Here is a 22,385-nt window from a genome sequence, read left to right on the forward strand (position 1 = left end):
ATAGACCCCTACCAAATTGTGAGCGAAGTCCAACTAGGGGTTGTCCATCTGTCAGTGTGTACTTTCAGAAACATGTAAAGACGATAATTCAAAAACGTAAGGATTTAAATATATCAAATTTCGTATGTAATTTTGCGACTTTAAGTGTAGCTTTTTGTCAAATTCTTGTTTCAGTCAATTGGGAAGAAAGTGTCTGAAAACCAAATTTGATTTCTCGATACCTTTGTCGCATGGCAGGGATTATTCGCCAAAAAATCCTCCAAAGATCACATGATAGATACAGTAAAACTGCTAAATTCACGCCAAAGGTTAATATTTCGTAATTATTGAACGAGAGTGTCATGGCAGGCGGTCACTGGAATAATATATTTATTAGAGAATATGCGAGAAAGTTTTGAGGACACCACCCATGATGGTTTTAAAATAATCGTATTTTGCGTTACCTACTTTTAATTCTTATTTATTTCAATATATATAATAAAATCTTATCTCCTTCAACTGTCGCCAATATGACTTTTCTGAATAAATTGCAATCGTTTTTTACATTTCAGTTGAATATCAAGTTAAAGACTTGATGTGATAAATTATTAAAAGTAGAAATTCGCATTTAATGCAATCTTTTGAACTATTTGGCTCACACATGAAAAAAGGCTTTATGTTAAAACAAAAATTGAAAAGAATTTCAAACTTCGGTACTTGTCGGTTATAACGGCGACCAAAAAGCGCCAAGAAAAAATGTCGCCAATTTGGCGATTTCAATCGTCAAACTATAGAGCATATGATTCGCATGTGATTCTTGATCTATATTTATGCACATATTTATAATATATATTTATGTACTTGAGAATATTTTTATAATTTGGCAAAATTCTTACTTGGCGCTTTTTGGTTGCCGTTAAAGCCGACAAGTACCCAAACTTATAGACCAAAACATCATAGTATAGTAACGTTTATTAGTAATATAATATGATAGCGTCTTCTGCAGAAAAATACTGTTACAATATGGCCTACTAATACATCGCCTCGCATTACATATATAATCAAATGATCATGGGCTCCAAACGGAATTACCGATATCATACGATCGCTTATGAAATCACAGCACGAGTGCCCATCTAGTTAAGTAGCAACCATTCTCGCTGCATTCGGTGATGATGATACTCGGATGATAAGAAAACAGATTGTAGAGAAATAATGGCGTTCAACGACCGCGTTGATGGATGCTATCCTTGCCTGTCAATATTCTAATAAAAAGAATTAAGTAGCTTAAGAGGTTGATGGATTAGCTGCAGAATTCGAAAGAGCTTACTGTGGTTAGCTTATTGATCTCATGCTGAGGCAATAGGTAGACCAGCTTTTAAAGTGATTAGAGCGCCGATTTGCTTAATAAATTTGAAGCTCTGTGTTGATTCCATCATTACAACAACAGGATAAATTGAATTTTGATTAGGGAAATGTGTACTATTTTCTATGTGTACTGTTTAATGTGTATCAGTAGGGAAGTTCATTAGAAAATGTGTACTATTTTCATGGAATTGCATATTAAAAAGTTATATGTAATGATAATGGCAATGGTGAAAAGTTTGGTTTCATTTAAAATCAAATAATTATGAATGTAGCAATAACAAGAAAACTATTATTTTCTTAAAGAGACTCCTGAACTTATTTATGACGTAAAAAGTAAATTTGTACGATTTTCGGTATATTTATTTACTATATATAAATTTTTATTTTATTTTTATCTACTTAAAATAATTAATTTCTACATATTTATTACATACCTACATTTTCTACATATTTAAGCATCATATTTATTTTTCTACATATTATTCTACATATTTATAGATTCTACATATTTAATTTTTTTTCTATTTCTACGTATTTAAGATATATTGTTATTATAATCATAAAAAAATTGAAGATTTTTTTTTATTATTATTAAAAGTTTGCAAAGATATAATTAACATCCGATCAAATTCTGAATTCTTCCATATATATCTCTATAAAAATATATGAGGCTTCTTTTAAAATTTTCATGATATATCTGCTGATAGAATAAATGCTTGAAATTCTAAAATAAAATAAAAAGATGAGTGTATTCTTAAAATTTTGTGTAATTTTATTTGTGAATATTCTAATTTAGCATCTATTCTTCCTTAATTATATGCTAATTTCTAAAAAAAATAATTGATTTTAAGTTTGAGTTTTGAAAAATTAACTATTTAGGATAAATTAATTTTTGTAATGAATTGTCTTAAAACAGACAGAATATGTTGAGCTAAACATAAGTCCAGACATATTTGATGTCGAATAAAGAATAAATACAATTATTGGCTTTTAAAAAAGCATGATAAAAACATCTGCTCTAACAGAAAATATTCCAAAAGTAAGGAAAAGAGTCAAAAGAACATAATTCGTGATAAGTTATACCATTTAGATTAATCCTCTTGGATTAAGATAAACTTTAACTTATTGCTAATCATAAAAAAATATAAAATAATGGAAAGGTTTCGAAGTTCTCCATGATGTTGCCATTTGATGAATTAAAACTTTGAAATAGCAATTTTTTTTTTGTATTAATGAAACGTTTCGATCATTCTAGAAATCCTCTAATGACTTTTATACTAATATATATAACCCCATTTGATAGCATTAAATGAAAATTTACTTTCGACTATAATGCATAAAAAAGTGCTATAATGAAAAATATTAATCAGAAAAGTAAAGGACATTTTAGCCATTTTCATTTTTTTATTGAGGGAAAATATAAAGAAATATACATCAATTATTTTTCTTGTGAATAAATTATTATGCAAGGTAGTTGTCTATAGTATTTATCAAATTATTTTTCACTTAAAGTTTTATTATGTACAAACGACCATATGAGTCCAACAGCATATTATCTTGAAAACGAAGGAATCGGATAAGTTTAGAATCAAAATTTGTTCCATAAGGAAATACAATACAAAAGCATAGCCTAATTCCTTTCTTTTAACTGGAATTGAAATATCAAAATTTCAAATATCAAAAGAAGAAAATGATGTATCTAAATTGTTTCTGTAGTTTAGTTTCCAAGAGGCTGTATTCTAAAAAAGAAAGAAGCAATTAATTGTTTTAATATTATTCGAATTTTATCGCATAAAACGCCACAGAAATAAAAAATAATTTCTAAAATAGTTCTAATCAAGTTGATTCCAAACAAATTCGCGCAACTAAAAATAATTTAAGTCCATTGACATAACATTATGATTAAGATTCATATCAATGTAAACATTCATTGTGTTAATATAGTATAGATTTTCTTTTATCTGATCAGATTTCTAAATATTTTACTATTTTGCTTTGATTGCTTTGAAATTTCTTAGTAAATTGTATCGCTTCTATCTTGGAGGAATTATTTTTCATGTTGAATTTTATTGTAGTATTGAACACATAATTTGAATGTTTTTTTTTAAATAAGGAAGATTTTGCTTATTGTCATTTAATATGATAAACATCTTGTTTAAAGCTTATACTGCTGCAGACGATATTAGGAATTCGCTTTAATTAAAATATCTCAAAAACAGAGAGATAAATAAACAAATAAATTGAACAAACGATAGGAATCGAACTAAAAGAATGTATTATTGTTTAAAAGAGCAATTCGGCATTCTGTTTTATTAGTGAAGCATTTTATAATTTAACTTTTTAATTCAGAAAAAGTCATTTTAATTCGAAGCTTTGTTATTTCATTAAAAAAAAATATTAGCATGTGTCAACATATATTGTAGATAAAACAAACTTTCTTCGAATAGAAATGAAGAACTTTAGCATCTTAGAATATTTTATAAACAATCGAATTTGAAACTGAAAGAAGGGTTAAAAGAAGAAAGAACGCCTTTACCAGAAAATCTATACCTTAGAGAGAAAAAAAAAAGTTTTTCGCTGGGGGATTAACCAGAATGGAATCGCCCATAACGATTGTGTACTCAGCCATTCGCGCCAACGGATTCTGGTCTTCTGTACACAAACATTTTGTGTTCTTCTGCTTGCACGTAGAATAAACACGGAAATTCGTAAGAGTGACAATTCTTGCTGATTTTCTATTGGTGCTTCATCTGAAATTTTAGTGGGCGTATCCCAAATAGAAAGATTTGCTTCGCGTGTCATGTCTTGGAGTTCTTTGACCTGTCACGCTATTTTGGACCAGGGCATCTGACGATATTAATTTGTCTTCTATTCATTTGCTTGAAATTCGCAGATTATTTTCGGTATCTGGCAATATTTTTTTCTTTTTATTTCTAAATGAGGAAGGGAATAAATTGAAGTGGAATAAATCATTCAGGTTTTAATAAATGGATGTAAAGGTAGAGAGGTTTGCTGATGGAAGTCAGACATGAGTTTATAATTACGATTTTAAAATGAAGTGCCTCCTTAATAATAAAAATTCTTAGCTCAATATTTTTTTTTTTATGGAAAGATGGTTGAATGATTTATTAGATGTTGTCAAGAATTTTTTCGATGGTGAGCTAAAGAAACATGGAATCCTTCTAATCTATGAAGCTTTAAAGAATTTCATTATCATGCTTTTAATCAATTACTTGTGCAACTTATTAAAAAAGAATATATTTCCAAATAAATATCACTCGTTTCCAGAAGTTTTTTGATATTGCATTCGCGTTATGATATTTGCATCTACATGAAATATCGTACAAGATACTGATTGGATAGCATTTTAATATTGTTTGATTGGTATTAAATTTTGAAAATGGCCTATAACATTTTCCCGTCAACTTTCCATTTATGCCGTTTTTTTCATATTATTCTGCATATTTAGGTGTATTATTTATAGATTTTTTTCTAAAAAGTTCTAGTTTCACAAGTATTTTCTAAAATCGAATTTCTAATTTACCTTCTCTTATATTTTTTATTTCTATGATTTTTTTTAAATATATTCCATCTTTATTATATTTATCACACACTAAAAATCCCTTATTTTCTAAATTACTTGTATTCTGTCAAATTATAAGAATAGACATATTAAAAAAAATTTATAAGAATTTCATGTAAAAAATTTACGAATAAAATCGAAGTGCTGAATTTGCAATTCAAATATAAAAATTTTAACTAAGGGAAATATATGCCATGATTAAATTGCTTTCAAAAAGGTAAAAAAAAAGGAAATTTAACACATATTCTTAGGACTGTTAAAATTCATTTGAGAAACAGGTTATATAAATCGAATATGAAATATTCGAAATGACGAAATAAAAACAATTCGATCTTTTAATTCATATGTAAAAATACTGAAGTCTATTATGGGATCATACTTTTTTTCATTGTCTCATATTCTTGATATAGAAAAAATAAGATTGTAATCGTCAAAAAATTCAAACTCGATATTTTGACAAATTTCCACATTTTAGATCTCGAGATCTCTTTTTAGAGTTAGAAAAACACATTTTTAGAAAATGTTCGCCTGTCTGTATGTGATAATGATAGTTCAAAAAACGCTTTGACCTAGACATTTCAAATTTGGTATACGGTCTTTACACCAAATTTGCAAAGATAACTCATAAAAATAAAGGCAAAGATAACTCAAAAACGATTTGAGCAAAACGGTTGGAATTTGGCATACGATCTTTACACCAAATTTGCAAATTTCCATCAAATTTTGTGTAAAATTTGATCAGAAGAAGTCTGTCTGTCCGGCTGTTCGAATAAAAGTTTATACGCTAAATGTAAAACGGCAGATAGATAAAATTCTAAAAACATATTTAACATCTATAGTGTAGAACATTTTACTTGTCAAAATTTGAGCCAAATCCAATTCGGGGTTGACCGTCTGTCGGTCTGTACTTTCAGAAAAACGTAAATATGATAATTCAAAAACGAATTGACTTGGATATATCAAATTTGGAATGTGATTTTGCGACTACAAGTGCAGGTGTATCAAATTTTTGTTTCAATTAGTTGGGAAAAACGATTCTAAAAATCAAATTTCATTTTAGGATAATACTTGCTGCTTGCTAGAGATGAATTGCCAAAAAACTCGCCAAGACTGACAAGATAGATTCAGTAAAAATGCTAAATTCACGCCATAGATTAATATTTCACAACTATTGTGTGCCAATGCCATTTGAGGCGTTTTCTGACATGATGATGATGTCGCGTCCGCATTACTATGGAAGGGGGATGCAGTAGCTTCCGAGGGTAAAGATCCTTGAGCACCTGAGGGCAGAAATGTGACTTCTAACTGATATGAAAATGAAACTCACACATTCGCTTGCACAACCCCTTTTTATAGGAGGGCACATTCACACACCTCACAGATAGAACACAGATGAAGAACAACTTTGCCTGAACCGGGACGCCCAGATCTCGGGAAAGACGCGCTACCCCTAAGCCAGAACGCCGCTAACATGACAAGTTTATTAGGGAGTATGCGAGAAAATTTTGGGGAGACTACAGTCACTCATTTTTAATTTCATACCTACTTGAAAATACAAAGCAAGACTTCTTTGAAAATATAAATTGATATCTATATATTAGAAATCGTATTTATATGGAAAGGAATAGAAAAATTCAGTTTTCAATAGATATAAAATTTTTGTTCTAGCTATGAAATAACTTTTTGTGATTTAGTCATAAATGCTCATTAGTTGTTATTTTTTGACGTAAATAAAATGGTAAAAATCTGGCTAAGGTGATTGATTAATGGGTATTTTATGACAAAATCGGAATATATGAACCAGTCTGTAATTTTTCTTTCCGAGAATATTAGACCCTCAGTTACGCATATAAATTATCCCCATTTAACTGTAAAATTAACTTATAACATTTTTAATTCTTCTAAACAAATTTTTTAGCATATCTTTCTGCTTCGAATGCTTTATTCATTAGGCCACTGGCTAAAACCATTTGCAAAGCATTTGACAAAATTCCATTTTTAGCATATCCTTCTGCTTCGAATGCTTTATTCATTAGGCCACTGGCTAAAACCATTTGCAAAGCATTTGACAAAATTCCATTTTTAGCATATCCGTCTGCTTCGAATGCTTTATTCATTAGGCCACTGGCTAAAACCATTTGCAAAGCATTTGACAAAATTCCATTTTTAGCATCTCCTTCTGCTTCGAATGCTTTATTCATTAGGCCACTGGCTAAAACCATTTGCAAAGCATTTGACAAAATTCCATTTTTAGCATATCCTTCTGCTTCGAATGCTTTATTCATTAGGCCACTGGCTAAAACCATTTGCAAAGCATTTGACAAAATTCCATACGATATTCAGCACTGCAAAATCTGTCATATGATCCACTTACCTTAGAAGCTCCTTTCCAGCCAAAAAACACTACACACACCACCTCTCATCTTCTTCTCCTGATTAATTTAATTTCCGAAACAGTCAAGATCCATTAGGGGAGACATAATCCGCCCAGAGGCTGAAAATTTTTCTTTCAATATTAGCTGAATATTTTGTTCGACTAAAGTGCTGAGGGTAAAAACGTAAACAAGCGACACTCACATTGAAAAGCGTTAATGTAATTTTCTTGTAATTGCTGAAGCGTATGGTGACATAGTTTAGAAAATTTCTGTGGTCCTGTCATTGGTTATTTTATATTTACCCAAGTATGTTCACTCATCGTTAGCTGTAGAATTAAAAACATTATTTTAGAAGAGTTTGATGATGTAATTTTTAAAAGAAATGCATTATAAAATAACAGTTAAAAATTTTTATAGGTAAAAATGTCTTCATGTTCTTTTAAAAAATTTTTATGTCCAAATTTGTATTTAAAGGAAAAATTGTAATCCTCTCCTCCCCCCCCCCAAAAAAAAAGTCAAAGCCAATATATTTTAATGAACTGAGGCATTTTTGACTCTTTTAAGTACCAAAAAAAAAATAATTTTGGGAATTTTACTTATCTGTATGCAACATGATAAATCAAAAATGAAAGTGAAAAAAACTATTTTTGATATCTATTGAAGGTTTTTTTTATACCAAAATTGCAATACTTTATCAAATATTAAACGAAATCCATCAGAGGAAAATCTGCCTTTGTAAATATGCAACGGACGGTATAAAACGAAACAAATTGGATGAATTAAAAGGAATTTTACAGATAGTTCTGTTTGATGCCCAGTCAATAATGCTCGGTCTTGGCGACAAACTTGGCAATTTTTGGCAACAAAATCGAAGATTCCGAAAACTACACAATCTTGGGGATAACTCCATTAGGACTCGAGGGTTTAGGACACCAAGGCCTTGGGAATTTTCCTTCTAGAAGCTTCTTCGCCTTGTCATGGAAACTATAAAAAACCGAAGACAAATCTGAAGTCGGATGAAAATTAAATTAAGTGAGAGAAACAGATGAGTAAAGAGGTATGGACAGTCGTGTGAAGTCTCTCTCTGGCGAGTTCTCTCTGCGGACTTTGTGCTGTTACGGTTATTTATTGCTGATTTACTGCTTATGTGTTGTTGTTTACTGAACATGCCGTTCTTATGTATGCTTCACTTACATTTTGTTGTCTGTATATTCATGTTTCCTTGCTGAATGAAGCGTCGTTATTTGTTATTGAGCCTGTAACATATTAACTATGCATGGATTTAAAAAAAAGTCCGTAACGTTAATTGGAAATACCACGTGTTGTGTTAATATACTAGGGAATCGAGAAGCGAATACTCTTGCTAGTGTAGGATCTATTTATTTGTTGAAATAATACAACTTTATTACCACAGGTAAAGCAGCTTAAAGACATTAAATATTATAAAACATTTTAAATGGCAATCGTTCCTTGTATTTTGAGATTTTAGATCATAAAACGAGTCAAAATTTTAATGAAATCTATTCAATTCTCTAAACATGAATATAAAGAAAAAGATTTCCATAGAAATTCGCTTTATATTTTGAGTTCCAAGTAATTATGATACAGAACTACATTTTCAGAGTTTGCACTTCCATGCAATTATAAAATTTGCGAAGTATATTTGTACAAATTACCGCTTAACCGCCCTGCCCATCGAATTATTGCTCTTCAGACTTACAAGATGAAATTAAATCATTCAAAGAAGTTTTTGCTTGACTATTAAACATAATCCATAAGCACCTGAAGTATTCTATAGACTCTCAATTATTTCAGTTGGATAGCGCATCCTGAAGCGAAAGATGTCACCTAAAATAATTAAAAAAAATGTTAAGGGGCAAAAAAAAAAAAAAAAAAAAATGGTAAGAGGTTCGCACTTCTGTTGCGAAACGTCATAACATGATTCGTAACATAATCGTACTTTTAAAAGTTTACCCTTAATTATATCATGCTGTTAAAGCTCACAATATATTCATAATGTTACTAAAAATCCATGATATAATGTGAACTTTATATCATAGGTTATTAAATATATTTAATAACACCCAAAAAATATAATTCATAACACTGCAACCCGCCCATGCTCAAAAGTGATAACTAAAATCATGAAAAGTATTGTTATAAAATATATAAAAGTATTTTGAGAAATTATTAAATTTAAAGAAAAATTGCCATCATTTAAAAGTTAATTTTTATAAATACGAAAAAGATGTAAAACATGATTTTTATTCGATTTTTCCCAAGTTATTAGAAACAAATACCAATACATTTTGATGAATTTTAATTAAAAAATCTAATTAAAATTTTGAAACTACTTCCTTAGTGAGTACCTGCAGCTTAATAATTTACTAGAGCCCTATTTGGTAGCTCTAAGTTTGCTCTGTAAAATGCTTTGAACGATTTTTTTTTCATAGTATATGCCGTATCATGCAATTTTTAAACAGTACCCATCTTGCATAGATTATCATATTAAAAATTGAATTACTGTACTTAGAAATAATTTGCCCCACATATCTTCATATGTTTGGTACTTGAATTTATTTTTGAAACGACAAATAGTAAAATTTCATATTTCAATTCCAATTATTAATCTTTTTCGTTTATTTTCTTTCTGTCTTGTCTTTCTTTTAGAGCCACTGGATTAGGTACTAAAATTTATCGTCTGAATTTTAGTTTCTTTTACTGAGTTCAAAACTTTTCATCTTGACCAAATTCGAAAGCGCACTTGGATACTCGATGAATCTCATTATCATGCTTGTCAGGACAGCGTAATTGGTTCTCAACCACTTCACTTCTCTTCCCCCCTCCCTCTACATCAACTTTTATTCTAATTTACCGAAACGAACAACCTCCCCGCCTCCCTCCGTACCTTTTGATTAGGGGGTGTAGAAAATGGCCTTCAAGGGCTCTATCGCAACAGATCGCGATGCTGTAGTTCGATCAATCTTGATGATAACGCTAGAAGCACACTTTTTTTTTTCGGTTGCGAAATTCTGGAATAATTCAGCAGGTTTGTTTGGTAGGAGCAGATTAATGAGAGGAATTTCGTTTGCTTTTAAGTGGAACAGAATTATTCCTCCTGTTAGGATAATAAGCGAGGTAATTTGTACTGCGTTGAGTTGTTTGAATGACGCTGTTTAATGTTTTTGCTGGATTGAATTCTATATTATTTTTAAATTTTTCGTATTTATTTGCATAATCCTTATGTTAATATTAATTCTGTCTATTCTCAGGGATTTTTTTTGATAATGCATTCGCTGAAAATCTTTCTAATGATATTCTTTAAAATTATATTCATATAGTTGTTTATGAATTAAATAAAACTTATTCATACTAATATTTTTATACTTTCTCGTACACGTAGTATAAAGTATAATAATTGTCAAAAAATTTGAACCCCAAATTTTGACGACTCTCCATATTTTAGTCTTTCTTGAGTTCGAAAAACATATTTTTGGAAAATGACCGTCTGTATATGTCTGTGACAAAGATAACGCAAAACGCTTTGAGCAAGACAATTGAAATTTGGTATACGGTCTTAACACCGAATTTGCAGTTTCCCATCAAATTTTGAGTAAAATCTGTTCAGAGGATGTCTATCTTCCCATTTGTTCGAATATGAGTTAACTTGATAACTACAACATGAAGAGAGCTAGATAGATAAGATTCGGTACACAGATTCATTTATAGTGTAGGCAGCTGTCAAATTTTGAAACAAATCCAGCAACTGTTAGTCTGCCGGTCTGTACTTTCAGAAGCATGTAAACGCGATATATCAAAAACGCAATGACTCAAATATACCAAATTTGGTATAAGATCTTGTAACTACTAGTGCGATTTTGTGTCAAATTTTTCAATCGGTTGATAAAAACGTGTCTAAAACACAAATTCGATTTTCGCATACGATTAACCGCATTCCAAGGATTTATCGCCAAATGACTGGTCAATGAAGACACGATAGATTGAGTAAAAAGGCTAAATTGCGCCAAAAGCTAATATTTCATAACTATTGTACAGCAGTATCATGTAAGGCATTCTCTGGCAGCGTATGTTTATTAGATAGTATGAGAGAAAGTTTCGAGGAAATCACTCCCACTTGTTTCAAAAATTCTTCCTTTTCTTTCTTCAATGGCAATCCTTTCTTGCAAACGGTTTAACAAGAAAATAATGCAAATTATGGTTGTGTGATGGAGGTAAGGTGAAGACTGGATTGAAGACTTCCAAGTCTGAAATTTGTATGTGGTATATGCATCTGAAGCCAAAAGTTGTTGATTTTCATTGTTAGGCGTTCGAATTTCAAGAGTTTCATTAATCACTAGTCACCTTTGGCGACCAACTTATTCACTCAGAATATTGGCTTACTATGTGATTATATTATTATTATAGAATGCATTTATTTAAAATTTTACATTATTATTTGATGAGACGGAATGCGTAAGTTTAATGAAATCAGTCTACAACAAATTGCTGAACGTGTAATTAAAAAGTGAATATATTTCGAAATAAAAGTGGAATTTAAAAATTGCTCAGCAATTGGAATTTCAATTTTATTTTTAACGTCTCCAATGATTTAATATTAATCAGCGATATATATATATATATATATATGTGTGTGTGTGTGTGTGTGTGTGTGTGTGTGTGTGTGTGTGTGTAAACATTATTTTATGTGAAGCAGGATGCAGTTTTGAAGACAGTGGAAAGACTTTCGATTTCGTGACGTCATTTTATTTCATCTTCGAGAAGGACGCATTATGTACAAGCAGGCAACACACAACACAGAATGACACAGAAAGAAATGAGGGAAAAGCTCTTGAACATTTTATCTCTGGTCTTATATAACCTGAGAAATTGATAGGGAAAATATTTCTTTACAGGGCTAATATATTATTAAGATTTCGATAGGCCGGCGTCCTGGCATAGGGGTAACGTGTCTTTCCCGCGATCTGGGCGTCCTGGGTTCGAGTCCCGGTTTGGGCATGGTTGTTCTTCCTTTGTTCTATCTGTGAGATGTGTGAATGTGCCCTCCTGTAAAAAGGGGTTGTGCAAGCGAATGAGTGATGCGTGAGTGGAAAGTCGTACTCTTGGCCCTAGTTGGCGCTACTATAAAAAACAAGAGACGCTCCCCTCCGGCTTAAGTGCCATAAGAAAACTAACAAACAAACAGATTTCGATAGGGAATTTTTGCTACATGCGTCGACGAGGTAAGGGAAAACACAGGGATCTTGTAAAAAAGAATGTGCTTATTGGATATTTTTCTAGCCGTTCAAGCGGGGAGTGGGAAAGTTAGGCTTTTAGCCAATTCAGCAATTTTATAAAGCTTATCTTGAATTAATTAAGTAGAAAAAATGGAATGAATTGGATCACAAAATAAGAGAATATTTTAGAATGAAGTTACTATGGGCTAAATTAAGATCAAACCTTTGTGACACTTATCTTTACAAAAAACAATAAATCGCTTAGATATTTCAAAATGAGGAATTTTTTTATTGCAAGCTTAAAATCTATAAAAAAATATGTATGAAAACGTTCAAATGTGGAAATACATTCGAATTTCATTCTGATTTATTTAACGCTCTTCTATTTTTTGTGATTCAGTTTTTTTCACTCCAGTTTGCTTAAAATGTGAAAACAAAAGTATGACAGCGACTCAAATTTTCTGTCATCTATAAACTTTTTAAGTACTTTATATATAACCAAATTCATTACACTATAGTAATTTTTTTGTACCTAAAAATAGTGCCATGTTACTCTGATAAATTACTAAATAAGTTTTCGATATTTTGTCTGGACTAAACTGCGTAAAATCATACTGTAATCGTTTTACTACAGACATTACCATTATTTTAGTCACGAATTACTACTATTTTTCATATGATCCGAAATCAATCATTATTGGTGAAATTTCAGCCACAACGGTTCCAAATAATTTAGATATAGCATTTATGAAAGTTGTTCACGCAAGGCTTACATCCATTTCACAACAATTTCCGAACCAATAATGCGTAAAAAAACCCCCAAAAAAAACTGTTGCCTGAAATTTATAAAACATTTTCAAACTTCCTAGCTCATCGTAAAAGCTATAATTCAACTTTCAGGAAAAAAGGACTACTTTATCGTGTTTATAAGATCTATTCTGGAAGAAGCATTATCAAACGATTATTTTTCTTTTCTAATCTTTCAACTTAAAAAAAGAATAAGTAATATTATTTTTTATTGAATTTATAATGATGCTGAAAACGATTTTCTGTTGCACGGAATACAAAGGTAAAATTCCACATTTATGTGTGGTTTATTATGGTCATTATTAATACTGAAGGAGAATACGATTTCAATTGTTACCATTCAATAAAATGTGTAAATATATTCTATACAAAGCAATAAACAGGAAAGAGAATAAAGCTACTAAAGCTACTTATTACCTAACTACTACTTATTTCATATTAGATATAGCTTATCATTAATAAAATTAAATGCGAAATATTTCTCTATAAGTTAACAATAGAATAATTATGGTATTTCTTTCAATTTTTATAAAAAAATCTGAAACTTTTTGCAAACTGGGACAAAGTATAAAAAGGTAAAATGATTGATAATTTAAGTTATATTATAGTAGTAGCCTATATTTATTTGTAATGTGTTTCTTTGCCTCAAAGAGTGAATTAATTGTTGGAAAGAGTTTAGTGTTAATAAAAATATACAAAATTGCCAATATGCATTTATTTATTATAAGAAAAAACTAAATAAATAAATTCAAAATTTTTTTGACTTAAATTTATAAATGAAAGTTCAAACTATTAATATTTTGGGGAATTAGAAGTCTTAATTTATTTCATAAACTAACTGCAAAAAGTTTAAAAGTATTTAAATGTTTACTAAATATACATGAACATCTCCAGTTCAGAATATCTAAAGTAATCAATGCAACTACCTAGAACCACAGGACTGAAAGGGGTCACAGATAGATCGATTAAAAAGATATTATCATATTAACTGCTGAACAAATAAATTTGTAAAAAATACAGATTTTATGAATCATGAAAAAAATGTTAGTTTTTGTTAAGTATAGTTAGTCATATTCTTATCTGTTTCATTATGCTTATTTAGTCAGAGTATTTATTAATACAAAGCATCCACATAAATACTACTTTTTCTTAAATGCACATGTTGTGCTATCATGAGCTATAGAAAATAAATAAAAACATATGTAATTTCAAAAATTACTAAAATAAAAAAATATCCAACTAAAATAAATATTTAGCTTATTAAATCAAAAATTTGTGAAATTCAATTAACTAATTGATTAAGAAGAAGAGTTCATGACATACACTGAGTAGGATCAGTTTCAATGATCAAACATAGAATGATCAAGTAAATGTATCAAGTACAATCGAGTATCAGTATCAATCTGCTCTTAGTACTGCAAAACCGCCATCAATTCAACCTTTATATCAATAAAAGTGCTAGAACCGATTCCCATTCGAGTACCCATCCTGTTTCATTCCAATGAGAAAAGAGTCAATTACTGACTTTATCATGTGCAGAAGTACTAGTACACAAAAAGGTACAACCGAGTATCAGTATCCACCTGTACCTGATGTACCGAAGCTTATCAACTTAACCCTATTCCAGAATGATTTATTCCATCTGTTTCATCTTTATATCACTTGATTTATTTAGGACAGCAGCTAAAAGGCAGCGGTTTCTCCTCTGTTTATACGTTTCTTATGCGTTTTGTGCGGCTTTGTCATAAACCATAAACTGAAGAGAACTGATCTTTTTATTATTTCCTCATATACAAAGTATACAGAAAGTATTGTGATGGTCAAAAATTCGAACTAGAGAGTTTAATGAACTCTCGTTTTAAACCTTCCTGAGTTAGAAAAATACATTTTTGGAAAATGTCAATCCATCTGTGATAAAGATAACTGAAAAACGATTTGAGCTAGACGGATGAAATTTGGTACACAGACTTAAAATTAAATCTGTAGATTTCAATTAATTTTTGAGCAAAATCCGTTTCAGAGGAAGTTTGTCTGTCTACCTGTTCGAATATAAGTTAGCACAATAGCGACAAAACGAAGAGAACTATAGCGATGAAATTAGGTACACAGATTTAACATCTTTAGTATTGACACCCATCAAGTTTTGAGCGACTACTTGTTGGCCGTCTGTCAGTCTGTATTTTCAGAAAAATGTATACAAAAACATAATGACTTAAGGTGTACGTACACACTTGAAGATTTTTTTTTAAATTTTAACTTTAAAAGTCCAGTTTTTTTACAGTAGGTCATTAATATATGTTTAAACTCATTTCAGTGAGAAAAAAACCATATTACACTAATTATTAATTAATTAAATAATATTTAAAGAGCTCATTAGCCTATTTTTTGAAACATGATATCTTAAATTCTAATTTACACAGACACATAATTCTAGTTGGAAATTATGCCTAATCTTAGTCTTCATGTTGTCTGCCTCAATCAAGTTATAAAATTGTATAGTTTTTTAAAAATAATTTTTTCAACAACAATGAATAGAAAAAACGAGATTTTTTTTGTCATTTTAACTTTTAAACAGCTATTAAAAATTTATTTCTATAAATATAACTTTGATTGAGGCACAAAACATCCGCTATTTCATACAGATTATTTTGATATATAAATAACTATATTTGGTTAATTTCTTGTTGAGTTATGATTGTTTGAATGAAGCAACATAGTGGAAAAATACCATTCTTCATAAAATGAGTTTTAAAAACACCGTAACTAGAGTTTTTAATGAAAGCTCCTCAAGAAAAATAATTATAACTCGAGAAATATTTAGAATATTGACAACATTTTGGTATCGTTTGAAAGCTAAAGAATCATAGAACATTATTAAGCAATAAAAAAAATATTCGATATTTTGAACGATTTTCGAAGTTTCAAGTGTGTACATACACCTTAAATATATAAAAAATTTTTATGATTTTAAGTGCAGTTTTAGGCCAAATTTTTGTTTCAATCGTTTGGAAAGAACGCATCTGAAACCAAAATTTGATTTTTGGATACTTTTGGCCGCATGCCGGGGGTTAATCGTAAAACACTCACCAAGGATCTCCTTATAGATTCAGTGAAAATGCTGAATTCACACCAAAGTTTAATATTTCGTAGCTCTTATAAACTACATATAATCTACGTTTACTGGGATTATATCTTTATTCGAGATTATGCCAGAGACTGGCTTGACCACTCCCGCTGGTCTTTGGTTTAATAGTTTTAAAATTTGATGCAAATTTGTAATTTTAATGTAAATAAAATTCTGTTTACCTAACTTGATCCTTATCCGAATAATAATATACGCATAACACAATAAATAAACAGAAGATATCTGAAAAATAACCGGATTTGGGCCGGATCTTAACACTGATTCTAAAACTCTAATAATAAAGACTTTTATCCAATTTCAGCTATTTAACTTATTTTTTAATTGTGTTATTGCTTTCACTACCCATCACATATTGGCGGATATAAAAATTGATTTCAAGTAGGCTGATTGTATCAAAAATTTTACAAAATTAAAAAAAAAATGGGGTATGAGAATTTTGTAGCCATTTTAATAATGATCGTGTAGACAAATAATAATGAAAAAAAAGCACACTTCAAATAATTCCAAAAAGGAATTTTTTGAATTTAGCGTGATTTAAACATCTAGAGATCAAATTTTTGATAATTATAATGCATTTTGTAAATGCTTTGTACTCTTTGTGTAAAAGAACATTTTAAAAAATTTAAATAATAATTTAGTTTCTTTATGGTAAAACTGGCGAATGAAATTATTTTCGGTGTAAACAACTCGATTGAATTGCTGAAAATATTTTCGCACGCATTGCGATTATTTTCTCCAACTTTATCTTTTAATGACCAGAATTTGAATAACATAATTATCTTAAGATCATAATTATTCTTCCCGACAACATAAAAGTACTATTTTTTAAATTTATTTCAAAGTTATTGCGGAAGGAGTTGAGTTACTATAGCAATTTTAACAAAAATTTGGATCGTAAAACCAATGTGGAAAATTCGACGTTTTTGGTAACACTTATACTTGATTGTTTACAAAAATGATTAATGGGTGTAGCTATAAATTAGGGATCAACTTCCATTTAATGGTTTTTGAATTTATTTCTTTAAAACCTTTCCAAAGCGCGTGCAATATATCAATTATGTTCAAATCTATTAAGATATCTCATTATTAAATGAACAAAAATTTTCTGCAATTCTTTTCGTTTGTCAGACGATTATCATTGATCGATTTTTCTGTTTTTATTTTAGGCAATGGGTGAGGAGGCGGGTACGAAACCTCGTAAGGCCATCTTTTCCTTTATCACCCCTTCGACCACGGTCCGTGCTTCCTACTCGGTGCAGAAGAGGTCTTTCACTAAAGCTTTGCAGAGACACAGGTGGTTCGATGAGGGAGAACTGCTCGATACCATGGAGAAAGGAGGTGAGATTTCTCAATAACGATCTTTCATTTATAAAGATTTTTTTTTTGGAATAACAAAGACACAAAGAGTACCAGGTGGCCTACGAGATTGCATGATATCTTGCGATATTGCACAATATAGACTTTATCATGTACTATTTCTGATAAATCGTTTTCTCAAGCAGTTCAATATAAAGCATTTACCCAACTAACATAATCATAAGTTTAATACTCCGACCTGCCCAAGGCACACGAAAAATTCTGAATGATCGGACAACCGCGACAGCATTGGCGGGAACTGAGGTTGAGTCCTAAAGACCATCACCTACCACGGTACAATCCCTCCCATATGAGGTGCGTACTGTCATCTGTAGGGTAGCTTATCTCACACCATTTCTGTACCTATCCGGATGGCGAGTACCAACCACCATACCGGAAGCTTCTCAATTGTATAGATGAGGTGCCCTCCGCTGGGAGACCCAACTAGCATAAGGCTACAAATTATTAAGGTTAATTATTTATTTTTATTATAAATTTCACCATATTTATTATAATTTTCAATCATAACTGGTTACTCCGACCCGCTTGAAGGCACACGGAAAAATCTGAATGACCGCACCGCCGCGACAGCAACATTGACAGGAACTATGGTTGAGTCCTAAGGGTTATCACCTGCCTTAATACAACACTTCCCGTGGGAAGTATGTCTCGTTATCAATAGGAGGTAGCCGACTCCCATCATTTCTTTACCTATCCGGATGACGAGAACCAACCACATACCGGAAGCTTCTCATTCTTATTTTTGAGGTGTCCCCTCATTAGGAGCACCCAATTAACATACGTTGAAATTTATAAATTATCATAAATGATCTGTAATATTGTTCTAGAAAGATAACGCTCGAAGTCACGCAGCATTTGCGACACCGCAAAATATTCTTAAGGAAATCGTTTCAATGAGTGTACGGCGAATTTTATACAGTAAACTGGATAAAGGCGAATGGCGTCTTTTTTTCAGGAAAATATGAAATAAAAGTTTTTATAAACTTTCTGATGCTTAAAACAAGCCCTTTCTGATGCTTAAAACAAGATTCTACCACCAAGCCAACTAGATGCGTTTGGAAAGGAAAATAAAAACAGATTATTTTGAAAGGAGTATAACATCAAAACTATTAGGAAAGACAAAAGAAAAAACGGTGATTCCTTTTTAATTAAATGCCTATCTGACCAAACCTCGCCAACGCCCATTCTCGGATGCTTAGGATTTTCTAGTGATGGTATATGCTCTGAATCTCAGTTGCAATATCATTTCGTATATCCAAATACTTTATACAGGGAAAGGATATACTATTTTTAGAAGGAAGTAAAAAAAAAAAAAGAAAAGAAATGTTTTTCATTACAAATATCATAAAACAAACTAAGGATTCAAAAAAGAATTCTTTAAAATTAACGATTTAAATGAATCTGTGACTGAATTGCTAAAAGTATATTTTGTTTTAAAATGTCATTTTTTTAATAGCATTAAAATGCCTATACTGTTATTTTAGTGTGCCACTAGCCGTATAGAACCTTGCTGTAGGTCAATGTTTTCCCATCAGTGGTCAGAATCTAGACTTGAAAATAAGTAATAATAACAAATAATGTAATAACAAAAGTATTTTATTGTCTTCTCTGAAAAAATATAGATAGATAAGGTCAGATTTTTAAAAAAATATATAGGGTCCTACCTATATTTTGAAGCATATTCGGACCATTTTGTCGTTTATTGAGTTTAAATACCAGCACTTTCCAAAATTGCTTCTAAGAATCGATTTTTTTTCTTGCTAAGTTATAGAAAATGTTGAGAAGCTCTAAAATGAGCCTCAAAACTTTACAATTCCCCCGGGCTTTCCGTATTAAATAGACTGACTATAGCAATGAAGTATTTTCATCGAAATCTTTTATTGAAGATATAAAAAAGCTAGAAACAAAATTTGGCGAATTTTTTGGCGATTTTTTTCTCTTTTATACGACCAGAAACTTACTTTTCGAAAGCATATTGAAGAAAATGTTATTTTTAAGGGTTTATATAAAAGTCACAGAAATAGGTCTAAGGATATTAGTTTTACAGTGCAGTGGATGACTGAGATATTTGCAATAATATTTGAAAAGACTCAGTATACTTGTCACAAAAAGACTGATGCTGTTATTCAATTCTGGACAGGAATTTTACACTCAACTTATGAATTACCATAATTTGTAAGTTGAATGTAATTTCATTCTGAGAATTTCATTTCTTTGCCTTCAATGAATTAAAAATGCTCTGATGTCATTCTTCATATCTAGCAAATGGAGCATTGTGGATAGTTTTAGAAATAATTTCAGAAGATTTCGTGAAGATGAAAGGCATAGCTATTAATGGATGTTGCATAGATACATATGTAAATAAGTTCATGTGAAAAATTTCGTCTCTGAAACCAACTATTGAATTGCAAATGAGAATTTTGTTCCATTAAGTTGTCATATTTTAGAAAGAAGATTTTTACAAGAGGTTTCTGTGTCATTTATTAGAAATGGAAATGAAAGGGATGAATGCCAAAGAAAATTTCAATGCCATTTTTTAGGTGTCGAATTGTTTATAAATCAAGATCATCTATAATTCTTTTAAAATTAAACTGAGAAAAATAATTGATTATTAAAGATTAATTTTTTTCATTAAACATTTTTTGAATGATAGATTGATTAACTGATTTTGGCTTAATGTTGCAAAAGCAAAGCAAAAAAAAAAAAAAAATGGCTACGCGTAAATTTTTTAAATCAACTTAAAATTGTTTTTTTTTTCTTCCTTTTATTTGTATAGTATTTTGAAGAAAATTAATGAATAATGGTTGTATGATGAATCTTGCTTTGATGAGTTACTTTCTGTTGTTGTTCATTCAAATGGCACTTGCCATGGACAAGCTCGCTGACAAAGTCAGTGATTTTAAGCCAAGGGAGCATCTCTTATTTTAAGTAGCGCCAACTAGAGCCAAGAGTACGTCTTAGCTACTCACGCATCACATTCGCTTGCACAACCCCTTTTTTACAGGGGGGGGGGGCACATTCACACATCTCACAGATAGAATAGACGAAAAACAACCATGCCCGAAACGGGGCTCGAACCCGAGACGTCCAGACCGTGGGAAAGACGCGCTACCCCTATGCCAGGACGCCGGCAGATGCTTTCTTTCATATACAAATAAAACTATGGCATCTTTTGCTCAAAGAGAGTGATTCGCTTTTATGCAATCTTATTTTCTATTTATAACTTGCTAAATATTCAAAAAGAAATAGATTATACGCATTGTCCATTTTGAAAGGCTTTACGCTCGAAATAGATGATACTCTCGATTCCCATTTAGGGTTAAAATAATTCTTATTCATTTTTATGAACAAAGAAAAAAAATTAAAAACAGTATAAAAATTAATAATAAATAAAATTGTGAAATTTTGTTTAAATTTACTCTTAAAGGTTTATAAAAGCATATATCTGATAATAAATTAAAGGAAAAATTATGACATATTTATTATTTCAAAACTAATTTAAATTCCGAAAAAAAGTTTTTTGAAAAGCAAAAAAGAGGCGTTTCAATATCATTGACAAAAAAAAGCCGATGTATTCTTTCCACGGCATTCTGTATACGCCCAATATAGCATGCTTTGTGTTTCATTTCATAATATAATGTAGGTATATCAAAATGTAGTTTAGATTACTTCCCATTGGCCGATTAGGTTTAAAATTTAATGCAAATTTGGCATCAGATACACATGCTAAATTACATTTATTCAGGTTTTGCTTGTTTCAGTTATTGCATTGAAATGCAAAGAACGAGAGATAGACCAATCTTCCATTAATTTATTTTACCCAAAATTTGATATAAATATAAAATATGGGTTTAACACTACAAATCAATTTTTTTTGTCTGGTTGTTTCGAATATTTGAATTATCTTCCTCACAGGAAGACAAAAAAGAAGCAAACATTTTTTTTATTGGTCTGAGGGATTTCTAAAATGTGGAAATCCATCAAAATTTCAAGATCTAATTTTTTCATATTATTCGTTATACGAAAAATTTAAAAAAAAATCTCAAAAATAGGATTGGAAAAATAAGTACAATAAAAATTCCATTAATGCGATTGCAAACAGAAAAGTCAAAATTTGCTCTAAGAATAACAAAGCTGGCTGAAGAAAATGCGCTACAATATCAAGAAACAGATAGAGCATTATTAACAACTGCCTGCAAAGTGAGCGGCAGTAAATAATAGGTAATACAAATGAATCATTTCCATTCTCCTTGTCATCTTTATTTGTAAAAGGTAAATAATAAAAGGGGGGGGGGGAGGTGGAAGATTTATATACTAAAAAAGGAATGTTCTAGATATTAAATTAAATTTTACTCGTTAATTGAATTACTGAATATTGCATTTTTGTTCAAAATCTGACCACTCTTTAAAAAAAAAATACCGAGTTTCACCTGAGGAAAATTTTTGAAAAAAAAACAACTAAAACGGAAACATAAAACTAAATAAAAAAAAAAACACTGTATAGATATTTTCTGTGG

The 22,385-nt window shown here is 30.3% G+C and overlaps 1 protein-coding gene across 2 annotated transcripts in view; it reads left to right on the forward strand.

The window, feature by feature from the left end:
- The window catches only part of LOC129983998 (uncharacterized), a 157,888-nt gene that overhangs the window by 68,222 nt on the left and 67,281 nt on the right, over window positions 1-22,385 (forward strand). For both annotated transcript variants that reach the window (XM_056093743.1, XM_056093744.1), the window contains exon 2: window positions 17,658-17,829. In XM_056093743.1, coding sequence (XP_055949718.1) covers window positions 17,661-17,829 — 169 coding nt within the window. In that variant the 5' untranslated portion in view covers window positions 17,658-17,660. The remainder of the gene's footprint in view (window positions 1-17,657; window positions 17,830-22,385) is intronic.

Source organism: Argiope bruennichi, chromosome 9 (genome assembly GCF_947563725.1).
Source record: "Argiope bruennichi chromosome 9, qqArgBrue1.1, whole genome shotgun sequence".
Taxonomy (NCBI): Eukaryota; Metazoa; Arthropoda; class Arachnida; order Araneae; family Araneidae; genus Argiope; species Argiope bruennichi.